At 39.9% G+C, this 18726-nt stretch overlaps 1 protein-coding gene across 1 annotated transcript in view; it reads right to left on the reverse strand.

The window, feature by feature from the left end:
- Positions 1 to 18726, reverse strand: part of NFIA (nuclear factor I/A) — a gene marked incomplete at both ends in the record, with an annotated part of 125853 nt that overhangs the window by 86324 nt on the left and 20803 nt on the right. Inside the window, 2 exons of the mRNA XM_009697747.1 lie at positions 1133 to 1198; positions 8190 to 8353. Of these exons, the coding sequence (XP_009696049.1) occupies positions 1133 to 1198; positions 8190 to 8353 (230 nt within the window). The remainder of the gene's footprint in view (positions 1 to 1132; positions 1199 to 8189; positions 8354 to 18726) is intronic.

Raw genomic sequence — 18726 nt, forward strand, 5'->3', positions numbered from 1 at the left:
ATAATCACTTTCACTTTGGGAGACATTATTTCTAAGTCCTAAATACAAGTAATAAAACAAAACTCAATTGCTGATGGGCCAACAAAAATTGTTGAGGTCTACCTTACTTAAACATAAAAAGGAAGAGAAGCTGTTCCCTTACACACACTTATCCTTTCACATACAGTCCCTACAGAAATTTGCTATTATTGAATGATTATTTTTTTTTTCAGGCTGCTTTACAAAGCAAGCCATTGGTTCAGTAGAAGCTATTGCTTCTACTTTAAAACTGTCCCAGTTCAAAGAATATTAGTGTTCCCAAAAGTCACAGTCCTGCTGCTACTTCCAAATAAGCTCAAGCCGCTGCCACGTGAAAGAATGGTATTGCAAACATATAGAGAAGGAGCAACAAGCTCTAGTTGAGCCTCCCTGACCTGCTTACCCGTAGGATCTACAACCTTTAAAGCACGCCGATGAAAAAAGACAAACACGGGTAGCGCTTGTATCAGTCCTGCAGTGGGTACCTGCCTAAGCATCTGGTATGTTTATAGATGTGCACTCCTGCCCCGAAACTGCAACGTTTGGAAGTGTTGCTCCTCAGTTTTGTTTAGCAGATTTTTTCAGTAGAGAATGGGTCTGCAGAAACATATTTCAAAGCAACCATTTTGTTTCGTGGGACTATCTGAGATCCTGCACTCTAAAATGATGGCTGGCCACATACCGAAAGTTAGGTACTTCACTGTGTCATGTGAGAGCATCAATAAACAAAATGAAGTTAAAAGCACATAGATAAAAATGAAAGCGATGAAGTACACACCCCTAGGGGGTCATGACTCACGGTCCAGGGATTGAACGCCTTTGCTACGGAGGAATAAGGATAAGGGTTGCATACAGCAGGCTCTTTAATGGCATCTCCCTAATTAAAATTATTTTTAAAGGAAAAAAATGTCTCTCTCCATGACTGGAGAAACAAATGCTACCTTAGATTAGTGAAATAGTAGCATTTTAGCTATGAGGAGAGTACTCAACCTATTTGTAGCTATCCCATGTCAATTATTCTGAATAATCTGTTTATATTAGACATAGGAAAAAAATCTTTATAAATATGGGCTGTTTTAATATCCCAAAGCAGGAGCAGCAGGTAAGAACTTACCATTTTCTGGCTGGTCCTTAATATCAGCTTCACTTGGCTGGCTGGGACTTTCAGATTGACTTGAATCTGAAAAACATAAAATACAGCCAAAAATTACAGGGTCTGCTGTGGAAAATAGATCAGAGGCGCCAGACTTCCTCAAAAGGCTAGGAGTACAAACTAAGGACAGGAGTGTTGCACAAGGACATGATAATGCAAAAGTCCTGTGCCTAGGTAATATTTTTGCTAGGAAAAAAAAAAGGGGAATCTTAGGGGAATCTTGTTTACGGCACTACACAGAGTGCTTGGTGTGTGTGTGTTAGCATAAATTAAGCTTTGAGAATCCTTCTTTTTAGAGAAGGCATATTTAAACTACTCTCCTACATGTTTTTTATAATGCAGCCTCTATGTTGTATACAAACCAGAGCCTTAATCCAGCACATAGTAAAGTCTCAAAACATATTTTCAAGCAGGCATATAAAGGTAACTAAGCAACACTACAAAGTCGTGGAGATTGTTGCCTACACATTTCTGGAACAAAATCTGCAAAACTGATAGAAGAGCCGATTTTTCGTCATACTTTTGTAGTGGTGACAGTACTACGAGATCACTGAAATGGATGGCATTGCCCCTGATGTGCAGCGGTATCAATGAGACTAAATACTGGATGAACTGCTTTACAACTTGTGTAAATAATGGGTCCTACAAACTCCCAGCTAACACTCTCCAATGAACACAATTTATTTGCCTAAAATAATGACATGACCTATAAAAGGATACGTGTAAATATGAGTGTTTTGCATTTTTTACACATTATTAACTCTACTTTATGTGAAGATGATCGCACTTTGGTTCAAAAATTATTCTTAGTAGAAGCTTTAGTCAAATAGTGTTTTCCTTCCGAATTATTTCTATCCCTATGAATTGGAAAAAAGGTCCCTTTACCTGTGTGAAAAAACATTTTTTCAAAAATCCCTCAAATTATTTCTTCTCCCCCCCCGCCCCCAAAATCGTTCTGTAATTTATTGATCCCATAAAAAAAGTTTTTGCTGTGAAACAAAACTTAGGAAACGAAACCACTTGCTACTGCACCAAAACCACCCCCAATCGTGGCAAACCTATTTTCTGACTTCACCTTGATTTTGCAGAGTTTAGAATTCGCTGTCTGAAATTTGACCACGTTTCAGTGAGAAGTCAATGCAAGATCAAAAGGTCATGACACTTAACTGTGATTAAATTGAAAATCTTACTTCTATTGCAACAGAGTGATAACACCACCCCTTCTTTTTCTTTGAGGTATTAATAGCGCTGCAAGAAGCAGTACTACTAGTGACCTTGGGTCAAGCAATGCTAATTTATTGCTTTATAAAGGTTCCTTGCTTTTAAGCAAATGAAGATTTTAATTACCGCAGAGCACTATAAAGAAAATGCCTGTTTTAAATATTCAAATTTTTTTTTTACCTGCTGACTGTATGCATTAGGTATCATTCAGAAGCTTAGAGGACAATCTTGAATAAATTAAAAACTACAAGTAAAAAAAAGTGCTCACAAAACAAATTTTGATAAATTTCAGATTAGAAACATTCAGAATATTTAACAAAGAAAGCTTCAGTCCTGATACTTCTACTTAAAATCAGTGAAATACTCCTAAAAAGTGATGTTTCCCAGTGTGTCCAGAATCCATTTCCTCTCTTTTGTATTTTATTATTTTAAATAATTTCTCCAATGAAGCTCAGTGAAAAAAATTATTCTCACCTCTGCAATTTTGTTTTAAATATTGACCTTCTGAGTTATCTTTAACTGAAGCTCAAATCAGTGAGAACAGATAGACTACCAGGTAATATGCACAGCGCTGTTATATTCTGGACACTAGATTTTGGCAAGAAGTTTCATGTTTCTGATACCGCGAAGGTAGAAACAAAGGTAAAATATTAGGAATGCAAAATATTTAGTTAACATTCAAAGTCAACATTCAACGGATTTCATTTTACAGGGCAGGCATTAGGCTTTTGCTTATTTTTTAGGTTTTTCTTTTCCTCCAGCAAGCCATGGTTCAATCAGCGTTTGGGCTTTATGTTTAAAGTAGGGTCAGAATTCCACAAAAATTGGTAAATTTGAAAAAGTTACTGCGAAAGTATGGGACTCAAAGCATGTCTTCCTGTCAAAATTTTAAACAATCCAGCAAAGCAGGGAGAGGGACGAGGGCTCAGCAGCAGGCGCAGGAGCCGGGCTCGGGGCTGGCGCTCTCAGCGCCCAGCCTGGCACCTTCGCTCCCCAGCACAGCCCTGCAGCCGGTCGGCAGCACACAGAGCGGGAGCTGCTCCTGGATTTTGAGAAACAAAGTACTTTTGTTTGCGTTGAGTGCTGGTTTTCCAACACCAAAGCCAGTGGCACAAGAGAGACTCTGCTGGCCGTAGGACATTTGTTTGCATACTGAATCTTAACTTTCTTCTTTTATTACTCCGGCTACTGCGATAACATTTTTCCTAATTCTGTTTTCCTGTAACCCACCCCTTCTGCTGGAATTAAATATTAATTTCTAAAAAAGACAACAAAGGCTTTCAGCACTAATCTTCATGGAGAGGCACGGGGCAATAAAATGCAGGACGGGGTAGAATTAAAACCAATCTATACTGCGGTAGAGATCACGGGAGGCTACCGAAAACGTGTACTGGGCAAGCGTATGCTCAGCATTGTTATGCAAGGTGGCATCTTGTGGAAACCCCAGATAAGAAGACTGAGTTAAGGCACTTAGCCAAAATGTTTATATGCAGAATTTTGCTTCCCTGATTTTATTCAGATGCCGCAGATGATCCGGTACATATAAATGTGCCGCCACATGGTTAAGGGATTGGCAAAATCAGAGCCGTTGTATTTTACAGTCTTGCCTAGGACGAGAGAGTCTTGCTCAGCCTCCACCGCTCGCTCTCTGCTTTTTCAGCAGTTGTCAGTAACTCCTGTCGGGGCCTTTTTGTTGTTTTGCACATGGAAACTTTAAAATTCCAGTTTTCTGAATGTTTAGTGTTTTGCGGGCTCGGCTACAACGGGAGGGGGAATGTCTGTCCTGCTGAGTCAGTTAGCCAAACAGGTGACCAGAGGAATAAATTAATTTTTGCCCATACATAATTGATATAAATGGAAGATCGTTTTCATAAGCATTTGCATTAAATCAATAAAATCACTTACTATAGAGCAGTTTAACAATTCATTTGATTTTCTCTTTTCTATATATTTGATAGCCACTCTGCAAAACAGTATACACTTTATGCCTATTTTCTTTAGCAACAACACTGCCAGTTAAATTCTACCACCTGCAATAATTAGAGCCATTGGAAAACATACAAAACAAAATATACAGTAGATGCGAGCCCCTCTTGAATCCACGGCCCCCTGCGGCAATGAGTTTCATTGGTGCCTTAAGCTAAGGCTGGTAGGAAGCCAAAGAATCTGTATATTACAATAAAGTGCATGTTATTAAGGGGAGGATTTAAATGATTTCAGATGGAGTTGGAAATATTATAGTGAGGAACCACTATTAAGGTTGCCGATTTAAAAAAAAAATAAAAAAAAAAATCACCAAGGGATCTAGTTTTATATTTAAGGAAGCTTAACTTTGAATAGCACAATGGGTTTTATTTGGGGGCTTTTTTAGTTAAAGAAAAGTTAGTGGTTGGAGTTTTTAACCCTGAACTAGCCAGAGTTAGTGTGAGTATGTACACTGGAGTCAAGGTTACTGGAGAAGAAAAGCTCAAGCGGATCTGGTATCAACAATGATCATGGGGAAACAGGATAAAAAGCAAAGCGAAGCTATTTTACTCTCTACTTTCAAGAATCAACTGTGATTAAGGGATAAAGAAAAAAAAAAACAATAAAACAGGCTAGTTTTTCCGAAGTAGCATGTCCTACTACGTCTCTATTCTCTGTTCCTCTTTGGATCTGTTTCTTAAGTGTATGCTGCCCCAGCGCAGCCGACGTGGTTGCGCCAGAGACCCAGGTCTGCCTGATCTCAAACCGTAAGCAGGCAGGGACCTTCAGCTCCAGGACAGAAGCTCTGGACTTTTCAATACACAGTTTTCCTTTTCAGCTGCAGCAGGAGCACAGCTCCAGCCGGGCTGCACAACGGCTGCATGGAAGCAGGGCTCGCAGCGCTGGAAGGGAGCGCTCCATTGTTTGGAAAGAATAAAACCTTCCCAGGAAAGTCTGGCCCGTGGACACGACCAATGTCAACAGACTGACAATGTTGTTCTTTTTTGTAGACCGTGACACAGACGGCGAAGAGTTGTTACACTCCCCCACCAAAAAAGCCCGCTTTGAGTGTCATGGTTCTTCCCAGCGCTAAACCACCTCATGGGCTACCAGACTTCGCAGAAACAGGACACTTTCTTGGGAGCTTGCACTTTCTCGACATGCCGTGTTTTCCAGGGCGTGCTGAATCCAGCCTGGGGTGGCAGTGACCGACAGGGACCAGTATTACTGTCTGCTGGTCTGCGCAAACTGAATTAACGGGTGTCAAGATTATTTCTTACCTATGTAGAGCCAACCCTCACCAGAACCTGAGCCCTCACTAGCAGCCAGCGTGCTAACTCAGGTGCAGATGCATCTATCCTCTAAACAGTAACGGTGATCCCCACGTAGCGGAGAAAAAAAACGACCGGCGATGCCAGATGAGCAAGGCTGCGCTGCCACTGCCCATGCTGAGCCTGCTCTGCAGCTAAATAAAGCGGGCTCCCTCTCCTCCGCTGCCAGCCCCGCACCTCGCAGAAGCACCGCAGAAGTGCGCGAGTTAAATTTTCCATTCATATCATGTTTAAGAAAGGGGGGAAATATTGTATAATAAACTGACATATTTTATTCAAGTTTCAGAGTCCTATTCGTAATAAAAAATTTATATGGCTGGGTTGTGTTCATGCAATAAATTTTTCATCTACAATTTCGGGCATGGATTCTACCAAAGATTTATATATGTTAAAAAAAAAATAATCTAAATCATGCTCCTTTATATACAGTCTTACGTGGTGAGCTTAAGCGATTTACAAACAGAAACCAGCACCAGGACTGAGACTTTTTTACACTCACTTTCCCTTCATTATGCATTATAATATAAACACATAGGGATTGCTCCATATATGCTACAATTATGATTTACGGCTATTTTGGTGGCTACTACTATTTCTCTTAAGGAAGGCCTGGCTCTCTGTTTAACTCCAGCCATTGCTTTCAAGTCAACTTTTATAGGGAGTTCAAAGCGCGTCATTATCATACACCTCACCGTCACACATGTACAGATCCCTACCAGATTTCCAGTCGGTATTTTATACCCCCCTGTACAGTATGCCCCATCCCCGCAGCTCTCGACTAAGGTTCTGCAGTGGTAAAATCCCTGCAGTGCCAGCCTGGTTTTTTTAATAAGGCGAGGACTCTTAATTCCTGTACACTGGGAAAGAGATTATCTTTGATAATGGAAATGTAAATCAAAGCTTGCTGTTGTTTATTCCAGACAGACATTTGTGTGTTAAGTCTGTTTATCAGGCAACACTTTGTCTAAGCCAGGAAGTAGTCAGCCTTTGTAACAAGATGTATGCAAATGATTTTCCCATGAGCCCTTGCCACAAAACTTTTGTGGCAAAAACCCTCCTTGTTACTTCACCAGTAAGACGCTACTAAGCTACCCTGTAAGTAGACTAGCAACAAAACAGCTAGCTAGACTATGCTGATGAGTTTGAATGAGACCAAAACATGTGCCCACAGTCTGTTGCTCGGTATTGTAAGCAGACTTTGTGTATTACATCTGTTTATCAGGCAACACTCTGTCTGCTGGGGCGGCTTTGTACCAAGGTAGATGCAAACAAAGATCTCCACAACTGCCCGGCTAACTTTTTTTTTGGACGCAGAAATTCCCCGATTACTGTCCTCCTCTTAGGAAATAAGAACACGGAACTTCACCCAGAGGCTGCGAGACCCTAAAGCCGTATCAAAATGGTTTCATTTTAAATCAACTTTCTTTGTTCTCACAAGCCCATAAATGATTTACTGCTATCGTGCGATAGCCTAGAATGTGGGGAATCTGTGTATTCCCATACTTGTTCCTTGATATTACAAACAAGTATTTGATTCACTTCTAAATGTTTGTTTTTAAAACAGTTTACAGCCTTTGATTCCTGCTTACTGATTCATTTCTGGAGCATTTTCTATTTATTCCTTTGCAGTAGCAAACGTTAATTTTGACTTAATTCAAATTGTCATCAAAGGCTTCCTTAAGAAATCCCACAGCACAGATTTTATTTGTTATAATAAAATATTCTTAAAGTAAACATCATGCGACTGTGTTTTTTTAATTCCAAGAGATACAAAAATCCGTTACCCAAAGGATTCAAATTGGTTCAGCCCTTTTTCCTAGACAAAATAAACACTTTAGGACTTTACTTGTTTGTATTCTCCTCAGTGGTGCTGTATGCATCACCAGCTAAAAACAAAGAAACTTTTAGCTGCTCAGACAAAATGCAGAAGCTCCCCAAACAACGAAGCGGGGGGGTGGGGAAGCATTCAGAAAGTCTGACAGTCCATTCAATATAGGGATGATGGCCATAATGCATCCAGGGTCCCCTTGCTAATTAAATATGCATTGGCACAGTTTTGATCGATGCAAGCCATGGATCAGATGACACACCTGCAAAATCTTGAGCCCAGAGCTCCCAGGAAAAGGAAAATACAGGCTGTCTCCTTATCTTTGTTTTCAAAGGCTCTCAATTTCTGTGCTTAGATATCTAATTTAATTCTCTCACCCCTCAGCAAACTGGATTAGGAAAGTCAATACTGCCATTGTGCATCGACAGGAACACACAGCTTTCCTTTTATTCAATTTAGCCATGACCTTTAGACAAAGATAATGACAACTGTCTAAAAGTAAGGTGAGGCCTTAAGGAAGACCCTGCAGCGGGGCCCCTCTCGCTTTCTGCGCCTCCTCTGCCCGGGAAGAGCCCACCAGACATGGAGCAAATTCAAAAATAAATTTCCTCCCCAGACCACAGCGACTAGCTTGGCGGAGCAGCACCCTCGGCCACCAAGGGTTCTGTCCCACCCAGAGGAGCTGGGACGCCTCGCTGCCGGCACGGGCCGGTGGCCGGACCCTCACGAGCCATTTGCCGAGCGGTGGCAATGTTTCCGGAGGAAGCACGCATGCCAACGGCAAGTGCCGAAGCACTTGCAACGAAGAGGGACTGCGCTGTCCTATTTTTTCCGTGGCTGTTAGGGAAACAGTGAAACGGAAGGGTCAGGCAAGTGTCGGCGGTAGCACTAATTTTTAATTTCTGGCTCTGATACTTGGGAGGAATTGTAATCCTAGAGCTAAGCACACGGCGCGGAGAGCCGCGCACAACCGCGCTTCGCTGCGGCAGAAGGAGGAACCGGCACGCGGATTTTCCTGGAGCTGAGCTGAAGCCAATGGAAATTACATTACTTTCCGATAGGTCTCGCATCAGTATTTTTACCAGCCTTCCTACATTAGATAGCATCTTTCTAATACATCTGTAAGGAAAGAACAGAGAACATGCTCTAAGCTAACGAATGGCTATCAGACAGTAATCCACTTTGGTACCTACAGATACAGGTTGTACCTGAATCAGTGATGTAGGCATACATAAATTCATATTCATTGAGCAGTTCAGCTCCGCAAAATGTTAGCTTCCATACTGCACAATGTTTTAATTCTGCAGTATTTTTTTAGCTGCATTTAAAAATATACTTGGCATTTCTAGCTGTGGACCAATATTTTTCTCATGTCTTTTTATACAGATTTGGAGGGAAAGATATTTGTAATGGAAAAAAATATGTGCAAAGTTGGATTGCTAAGTTTCTGCAATCTTGGGAAATAAAAAAACCCCAGCCTATGTAAGAGCTACGAGAAACCATATGGATCAACAAGAGCTGCCCTCATATCCCTGGGAAATATAAATTAACCTACATTTCATCATCATAAACCCCAAAATAAAAAATCTAATTAGAGTCTCTACCCTCAGATTCACTTCTAGAAAATTTGCTTATCCCCCTCACAAAATGATTTACAGTACTTACATCCATTTCTTCAGAGTGATTTAAATTTATTGAATCATTTCAATTTTTAGAGAGCTTCCATTTGGATCTGTATGGGTTTCTAGACATATGCAGTGCTCAGTTATTTAAAATTAATTGCAGTACAATAATTTTAAATTGCTTCACACTATACGAATCTCAAGTGCTTTGAAATATTTGAACCATTCTATTTAGAAGCCATCAAACTTCTGAGCACATGCACCACAGAGTTGTTTTAAAAGCCGAAGGGCCATACTGATGATCCCAAAGTGCAGGTGAGCCCAGCTCTGGGCATGCTCAGTGCACATGGATCTGAATTTATAGAACAATTCAATAAATTTTGCCTAAATGTCAATCTTTAATTAACAAAACCAGATTCTGTCATAATTTCAAACCACTAAAAAATTTCTAAAACTAGAAAAGCACTGTTATAAAATAATGGCATACATTAAAACTATTATTACTTCTAATGTATATTTATAGAACATCCTTTTATCTTGGAAATTAAAACATCTTATTAACATTAAACTCAGCTTTACAATACCTCTGTGGGAAAGGTGAGCATAACTATGCCCACTTTACGCAGGGATGAAGGAGGCACACAGAGGTTAAGTGATTTACCTTCAGAGGCACAGTTACTAAAAGGAGTAAAAAGCAGGGGGCTGAGCTCTCAAGCCGCTGCTCTAGGTAATAAAGTATCATTCCCACCAATACAGCCATTACAATGGCAACGGCAGCACCCGCTTAGGAAGCCTTCAACTACATTATGTAGAAAATTACTTGGTAGAGTGGATCCAAAGTCACCTAGAAGGGATATTTCCAGTCACTCTCAGCTTCTGTTTCGCTTGCCTTCTTTTTCTGATTAGGTATTTTGAAAAACAAGAAATAATTTCTACATTTCTCTCCAGAGTATTTTCTAACCCAGTTAACAATAACAACAACAGTATTTAGGGTGACTAAATAGCTGGTTTAGCAATGCCTGACTTCATGTATAAAGGCAAGTGAAGAAGAAACTGTGTGATGAGCAGATCTGGTAGCTTTCGTCAAAGTCTCTAGGTCTGCTTCTGTGCAATTCTACACTGGTGAGTAAACCAACATCAGCAAAGCAGGATTATGTCCACCATATGGTGAGACTCCATTGGCGGTAGTACAGTCACCCAATTAATCTCTATCCCCCACCATCCCCTTGTTATTTATTTATTGTGACAAACTCATCCTTATGGGACCCAAGGCAGGGAGCTGCATATTCCCAGGCTATTCTCGTCAGTGCCCATCCTCATTCTTTATCCGTGCTGCCCAAGCAGTAGCTGGCGGTCTGGTACCTCTCCTCCGGCCAAGACGCACGGTGCTACAAGGTCATGACCAAGGAGGCTCTCTAGATTTTCCGTAGCAGACAGGAATAAAGAATTTTTCAACCCTGCCCTCCATCAAAAGCCAAATAAAACCCACTCCCTGACAATGAGCACAGCCTTCTTAAACTGCTTTCCAAAGCTCGCCTTTCAAACATCACACAAATAACCTAGCTGTTTCTGGAGACCGTCAGAGTGTTCAGATATTTCAGTCTGTGCCTCTTGCTAAGGACTCTCTGCAGCCGGAGCCATTCAAGACCTCCTCAGTCAGCAAAAAAAAAGCAAAACCTTCACCAAATCAACAAACTGGACAAAAGCCCTGACCTCCTCCTCCTTTTTCAACCTCTCACGCTTCTCCTTCTTCTAAAGGACAGGTGTAAAATTTTCCTATGACTAACTGAAAATTCATGTAGGAATCTATACATCAAACAGAATAAAGAATACTTAAAAAGAGCTAATATCTCGAAGAATGGGCCCATTTTCCCTATTAAGGATTATTCTATTTCACACAGGAAAAAACGATGTTGCTAATAAAAATATGTGTGATTATTTAAGGAACAAACAAAAAGTGAACTAATATTCCATGGAGTTCTTCTCAATAATGGATTAATATCAAGTTACAGATGGGGCAATCTGAACGAAGTTTAGGTACTATTTTTTTATTATGGATCTACACTAGCAGCCTTGTTTTCACAACTTACTTTCATTTTGATGTACCTGACACTTTTCCTCTTGGTTCCCGTTTCAGCCCCTGTTAAGTACATATTTGGTTGTAGTGGCCAATTTTTTTTTTTTTTTTTTTTTTCTGGCAGATGTCTTTTCCTTGTTCTGTGCTCTGAGGAGTTCAACGTGGCATGTGAAAAATTTCCATTTCAGGTTTTCTTAAGCTTTATGCAAAATTAAACTGCTGGCAAAAATACATAGATATATAAAATTATACAGCAGAAGAAGCTGCTCAATAGTTCCCTTTCCTTCCTCCCTACCTTCCTCTCTTTTGCCTTTTTTTCTGAAAATAACTGCAAAAATATTGTCATCAGCCCAAAGCCCTGCTCGAACTGAAAAGTCAGAGGGTTTTGCCCACAAAGAATTGCCACTGATTGCCACTCCGTGGATATGTTTCTACTCTCACAATATTGTAGGCTGCGAAGAAGAACAGAGAATTACCATAAAAATCAGGACGTGTTTTGTTGCATCAGTATCATGTTGGCATCAACAACATAGAGTCGGGCAGAAAAAAAAGCAGCCTTTTGGTAGGCAGCCTACTTGTTCTGTGTTTCTGCTGTGTTTGTAAGCCACGCAAGTGGAAGATAAAGTTAAAACTCGAAGAGAAATAACATCCTGCAGGCTCGGTACAGAGCTACCATGCTGAGTTACAGCAAAGTCTAAGGTACGATCGCCATAAATCATGGAGAAATGGAACTGTATCTACATCTCAAAGGACAGTGGATCATTACAAATATATGAAAGAGTTGGGCAAATATATATGTAAGGTAGGATTCCCTTCCCCGCCGACACACGTTGAAAAAGATTAAGCTGAATGTGTTGACTCTGAAAATACAAGCTAAAATACATTTTCACTTGGTCCCAGTGTTGCAAAACTAAATTTTGAGGAAGAAAATTAAAACCAGAAAAGTCCAGAGCTCTCAAAACCTGAAACTACACTGTGTAGACAAAATTTTAATCAAACTTTTAAAGCCATGGTTATGATCTGATGAACAGACAGCTTGACTTGATTACATTTTTAAGTTTCAGTTTCTATTTCTGTTTTAAGATGAAAAAGATCATAGAGTGTCAGAAATTTGAATACTGAATAGCAAAAGCTCTTGCAGGTTTAGAAAGCATATAGAAAAGCTGGCAAAAGAAAACGCTATTCCATTGCCACCATCTGCTTTCTGGCATATTGAAGAAACTTTACTAACAGCAACATTTTCTTGCATTAGAATATCTGCTAATTAGTTTTGTTGTAAATTTTTTTTTAAATTACCTTTTACACAGAAGGCAAATAGCCAGTTTTTTTGGCTGGCTACACCTTACACCATGTCTGATAACATTTTCACATTAAGTTCAGTTTACCTCATGTTCTTTCTATCAAAATCCTATCTTTAGCATAGCCAAAGCCTGCAAAAACTTTGCCTTGCTGAGACTAAAGAAAAAAACATCAAACATACGAAGTGTTAAAAATCGCTGAATAACTCAAAGGAAAAAAGATAATTTTGAAGGCGTTTTGGCTGAAATCTATTTTCCTTTGAATTGCATGAGTGTTTTAAAATGTTAAAAACACTACAGAGTGACTAATGAATGTAAAAGAATGATAAAGAGTATGGGTCCAGTTATCAGTGATGTGCCTAAAACAAAATAATTTTGGACAGTCTGCCATGCAAATATTGACTAAAATGTCATAAATAATGTCTGCAACAAAGGGAATCCTGCAAAGGAATATTCTGTTGTACTTAATGCATTGTAGAGCATGCCTTTTAGCAAGCAGTACGTTGCAGAGCCTGAAAACTTCAGTTGGACAAAAAAAGCTAAAATTTCCCAGATAAAAATATTACTAATGTTTGTTTTTGGTTTTTGTTTTTTGTTTTTTTTTTTTTTTTTCAGAAACAGACCTTCCAAAAAGTTAAAGGTACAGCATTACATTTGGAAAATGGTTCACTTAGAAGTTGACTTTTCGAAAGAAATGAGTTGTCCCAAAATTAAAAATAGACCAAATGCAACCACCTCATTGACTTATGACCATCTCCTCTGCCATTTTTACCAGTATTTTCACCCATTTATTTGCTGGCAGGGCAGAGGCTGTTTGCAGTTCTTTATCATACTGTTCTGAAATAAAATGCAAAGACATTAAGTCTACCACTGCCCTGGGCCAGAGCTCAGAGACGGCAAAGGTTCTGTTCAAGCACTTCTTAGGGACTAATTCTGTCTCAGTTGCAGAGTCTGATTGCACTCTACATGTAGGGTTAGAAATAAAAATGCAATCCTGTGAGAATGATCGCAACACACAATTTTATATAAGGCAAAGTACGCAGGAAGGGCTCAGAAACTACTTTTAAAATCTCAGCATTTTAGTCATTTTATTACTTTTTTAATAGAACTGATATATGAAGTCAAATGAGGAATGACATGGGAAGTTGCATTAACTCCAGATTACTTGCAGCTACACTGACATATTGCGCTATATGTAATCACAAACAACCCAGTCACTTTTTCTGAAAGTCTACTAAAAAAATTAAACAATCAAGGCTACACTGAAACCTTCTGCATGTGTTTTCAAAAATTTAATTCCTGAGAAAAATTTCACAGCCACAGAGATGACAAATAACAAAGATATTTTACATTTCTAAAGCATCTTTCATCCAAGATCAAAGAACTTCATCAACACTAATTCTCAAAATACTCCTTTGAAATAGGAGTACTATTAAACCTATTTTATCTTTATCTAACTTGATCTATTTTCTTTATAAAATGCTCGTTACTGTAGTATCTCTCTAGGCGGAGCATGGCTCTATAGGTTAAGTAACTTGATCAGAAATCCTTACTAGATCAGTGGCAGAACTGACAATGATCATGTTCAGGAGTCAAGAATCCTAAACCCTTCCTCCTTTCTAGGCTAATTAAAAACATATATATGCAAACCAACTTAAGGAGGACAAAAAAGCCCTCTACTGTCATGAGACTGAGGTGCCACCAAAGTAACTGAAGTATCTGGAATCTGCAGGCACACAAAACAGCTGATAGGAAATGCTGTCGTAGGGTAGGATAGATGGACAGATCGATAGGTGTGTGTGGGTAACAAATTATATATGAAGAGAAGGAGCATGCATTTGCTGTTTTCAAACCCTTTTGGAAAAAATTAAGTCAAAACTTTCTTAACAAAGGTGAAAAGTCTCCCCACTGAAACATGCACAGCCCAGTGAGAAAGGGAAACGCCAGCAGACAGAAGTGCTGCCGGCTCTCCCGTGGAGGCTGTCGCTGCGGAGGGCTGACACCCCGAGCTCAGAAAGAGCAAGGGTTTACCAGCTGCACCACAGGTCACCCACAAAAAGATTGGTGGGGTATGGGGCAGGGTCTGAGGCTGAAGAATTTGTTTAACACTAAACTTAGGATTATTGAAAAATAAATTACAGGCTGTGTTACAGACCATATAATTCAGTCTTTGGGCCAAGCTTATTCTTGACATAACCCAACTGGAATTACCCTGGGGATAAACTTAGCACAGTATTTTCGTAAGGCTCCTTTTCTTATCATTCCTGCAATCAGGTCTTCTGTGTCTATAAATGATATTCTCATGTCTGCTTTGTAACGTGGATGAAATGTTATCGACCAGATTCTGCCACATCAGAAAACACCGTATGATCTGTGAATGTGCCCCGTACCTACTTTTGATAAAAGCAGCCCCCGTTTTGAGAGGTGTGTTTTATAATCCTTTGTGGTTTTGCAGCAGAGGAACTGTTGGACAATGAAGAAAAACATTTCAACTCCCCTGAAAGTTTGACTGTTCCTTTTCAAACAATACAACACAAGATTTGGGACATACTGCTGACACAGCAACATCAGAGCCTCAAAGAAACTGTGGGAAATGTCAAATTTATGGTCCTATGGGTGATTGGTGGAAGGTTCCCCCCCCCCCTTCAGCAAGCCTCTGTCAAAAACAGAGCCTCTAGAAAGTTTTTGGCTACGTCCCAGCAAAGCAGAAGGAAGCTGTATCCCACACTTCCCTTGGGACTTAATGAAATATACAGCCTCTGGGCTTCTTTCAATTTGGTCTTTCAGATTGCTAAACCAGTGAAAGAAGGATCCTAGCTGTCACAAACGTCACATGTTTGGGGTCACCTGCTGCTCGGGGGTTCTCATGCCAGTTGTTGACATAATAAGCACCCCTTACACTTTAATTACAATTCACAGTGTGCAAACTCTGCAATCTGCTTTAAGGCAGACAGTCTTTTAAATCAACACTAAATTCTACTACTGTTCGAGCAGAAATGGGAGGAAAAAGATGTCCAGCTGACTGAATAATTGTATTCAAATATTTGTGATCCCAAAGAAAAGTACGCACTATCCAGTGAAAAGAGCAACTGTATTGCCTGTAACACTTTAGAAAGCGTAGTTAAAACTAGACTTGCTTCTCACAGTCACGCAGACGACGCACGTGAGACATTTTCATTTGATGAGCTCCTACCATCGGCAGCTCTTTCCAAAGCTCCTGCGAGCGCAAACCTGAGCACCCAGCTGTGTTTGTCCTCGAGCACGAAGCAGGCTGGACACAATGCTGGACACTGGGATCGTCTATGGGAGGGAAATTCTCAAGCCCTCTTAGTATGAATTTCAACGGGACTTGTGCAATGAAAGCCTAAATGGGAAGATGTGTTTGTTTTATTCTGGAATGCTTTATTTAGTCCGGTACAAGAAACATTGGATCTACTTAAAAATACTTATTATTTTGAGAAAGAGATGAGAGTCCTTCATTTTCTTTGACCACTACCTCTTTTTTAACTGTTACTCTTACTCCTAATAAAGACATAGCAAGACTACCAAACTTGAATAAATCATACCATCCAGAGAGGAATAAAAGACTCCTCTCCTTATATGTTAGAAAAAATCCATTTTAGCGTTCGTGCATCTAAAAATGCCTCCAGTCAACTATATTATTTACAATGTCTTAGTTGAATCCATCTTTTCCCATGGAAAGAAAAAGAGCATGAGAAGGGATACACGGTCTGGGAGTACTTCTAGAAGAATTTCTATGTTCTCTCTGTTAGAAATGCTGTTAACTTGGGGGCTGACGGTTATGGATCACACTGTCCACATAGGAAAGGGTTCCAGCTTCCCGGTGGCAGCACAACCTCCAGCAGCTGCGCTCCGCACACATTCACCCTACGTGCTCTCAGAGAAACAAAGGAGAAGTCAATAGCGTGATATGAGGGCCTATTCCTATTTAAATCAACAGGAGTGACTCTGGCCATAGGAGAAGACTGCTGTTGTCCAACTGACTTCTTAGAGAAAAAGCCCGATGTGTGTTCACCATATTCGCTAGCCAAATGCTGGCAAGTCGCTCTTTTCCCGTCGGCCAAAAGGGATGCAATGTCCTCCTGCCGTCTTTCCCATTGCCCCTCTCCCTCCTCGCTCACATTATCAGTGACCTCAGATAAACTCAAAACATTTTGAAATTATCATCAGACTGTGAAGCACTTCAATGAAAATCTATAAAACAAATTTATAGTGTGCATTCATATGTATTATATATACACTTAGAACAGGATTTATCATTTAGCTGACCTTTGAAGCACTGGTATTTTTAGATCCAAAAACTGTGTTGATTGTACTTCAACCCAGTCCCCTTACAACGTCCCAACTCCTTGATATCTTACTACAGGAAAGATAATTGCAATGAATTTTTATATTTCAGCACATGGGAAGATAAGATTAGACAGTAGGGACATAAAAGCAAACTGCACCACATAAAAGATAAGTTTCTGAAAGTAACAATTTACACCAAATGTTACAGATGAAAATGTTCAAAGCTATTTATAGGGCTTCGTGCTGGTCCCATTATAGACCATGGGAAGACTGTAAAGAACCAGTACTACCTTTTACTTAATCACTTCTTCCCATACCTATAAATCCATTGGAGTACAGAAATTATTAGTGATATTAAGACTATTACTAATTCTCATTACCACCCAGGTGCCTCAGTAACCTGGTCCCAAGGCCGTATGTGCTGCACAGACCTCACCATCCTACTCTAATGGGATTATCTACAATCTGAGCAACTCATCCCAAAAGGTAAATAAGCATTTGATTTCCCCCTGCCTCCTCTGTATGCCCTATTTGCCTCTGTGGACTGAATGTCTTATCATTTTTTTTTAACGGGGTATTTTTCTTCTTTCTTCCCTACCATGAAGTTGCCACCAATAGTAGCTTGTCCAATGCAAGAAATGAGGAATAACAGTGAGAGAGATGCAGTTACTTGCATACAAGGTATAAAAAAATCAAAGCTAAAAAGCAAAATAAAAGTAGGGAAATACACTTAAGAGAGCCACACAAAGTGCCATATGATTCATCTACATGCAGCAGACAACAGACACAGTCACTGCCCACTAAAGGGCACAGGTGTAACAGCAGAAAAATAACCCATTGCAAAGCAAAGTTTCTACCATGGCGGCTAATAAACAACACCCTCTGGAAAGCTGTCCTGACAGCAGCCAGCACACGGTATCCGCTCCATCCGCTGAGCCCTCAGACTGCCTCCCAGTGCCACAAAAACAAAGAGCGCTATCGGTGTAAGCCACGGCTCCCACGAACACGCTCAGAGGTGATTTTTCAATCACAGCTTAACCATATTTTCTATTTTCATTCTCAAACTTAACCTTGTCCGAGGGCCATTTCTATGAATAGTCTCAAATTTCAGCCACTTCTGATGAAGCCCTTTACAAAAAAAGTGTTGCTAGAAATGTCTGACAAGGGAAAAGTGATTTTTTCCCTACTCTACAATTACTAAAAACACATGGTGGAAGAGATTCTGTCCAAACCTGGCGTGTGGTCTGTTTTCCACAAAGATGAGGGAGGAAAACTTGCAGCCCCAACCATGGGATTGGTAAAAGAAGGAGCTATGATGGAAACTATTTTGAAAACTCCGTCAGCCAATGCAGTAAAGACTAAGCTCCATACACAAAATTACATGTAGACTGAATCAACCCCGCTCCCAGTATTTGTGGGTGTGAGCTGTATACAGAGTGTTTGGTGAAGCCCAATTCATGTTCAAAAGAAAATTAAACCAAAGAATAAGTTATTAAAAGGGGCCTTTGAAGCAAAAAGCAATGATGTGTGAAAGACAGAACCAGAAGAGTTTATTTAAACACAGCACAGAAAACAGGGAAAACAGAAATTAGGAAATTAGAAGAACAGTCATGAAGGCACCCAGCAGCCTTTTCCTGGTACTAGAAGTTCTTATATCTATGAATATTTTATCCAGATTCAACTATCTTTTTCAAGTCCTTCCTATCAAAATTCCAGACATTTTCTTCAATAAAATCAGAAAAGTGATTCAAAATGTATTGGTAGAAGATATAAAAGGAGCTGTGTGTGGATATTACAAAGGATCTGGGAACCTTGCACCCTTTAGATCTGCTTATTTAACTATTTAGCAGCACAATTTAGAATTTGCATATGACTGGTTTGATGCCAAACCATAAGAATAAA

The sequence above is a fragment of the Cariama cristata genome, unplaced genomic scaffold (genome assembly GCF_000690535.1).
Source record: "Cariama cristata isolate BGI_N322 unplaced genomic scaffold, ASM69053v1 scaffold6083, whole genome shotgun sequence".
NCBI classification, from domain to species: Eukaryota; Metazoa; Chordata; class Aves; order Cariamiformes; family Cariamidae; genus Cariama; species Cariama cristata.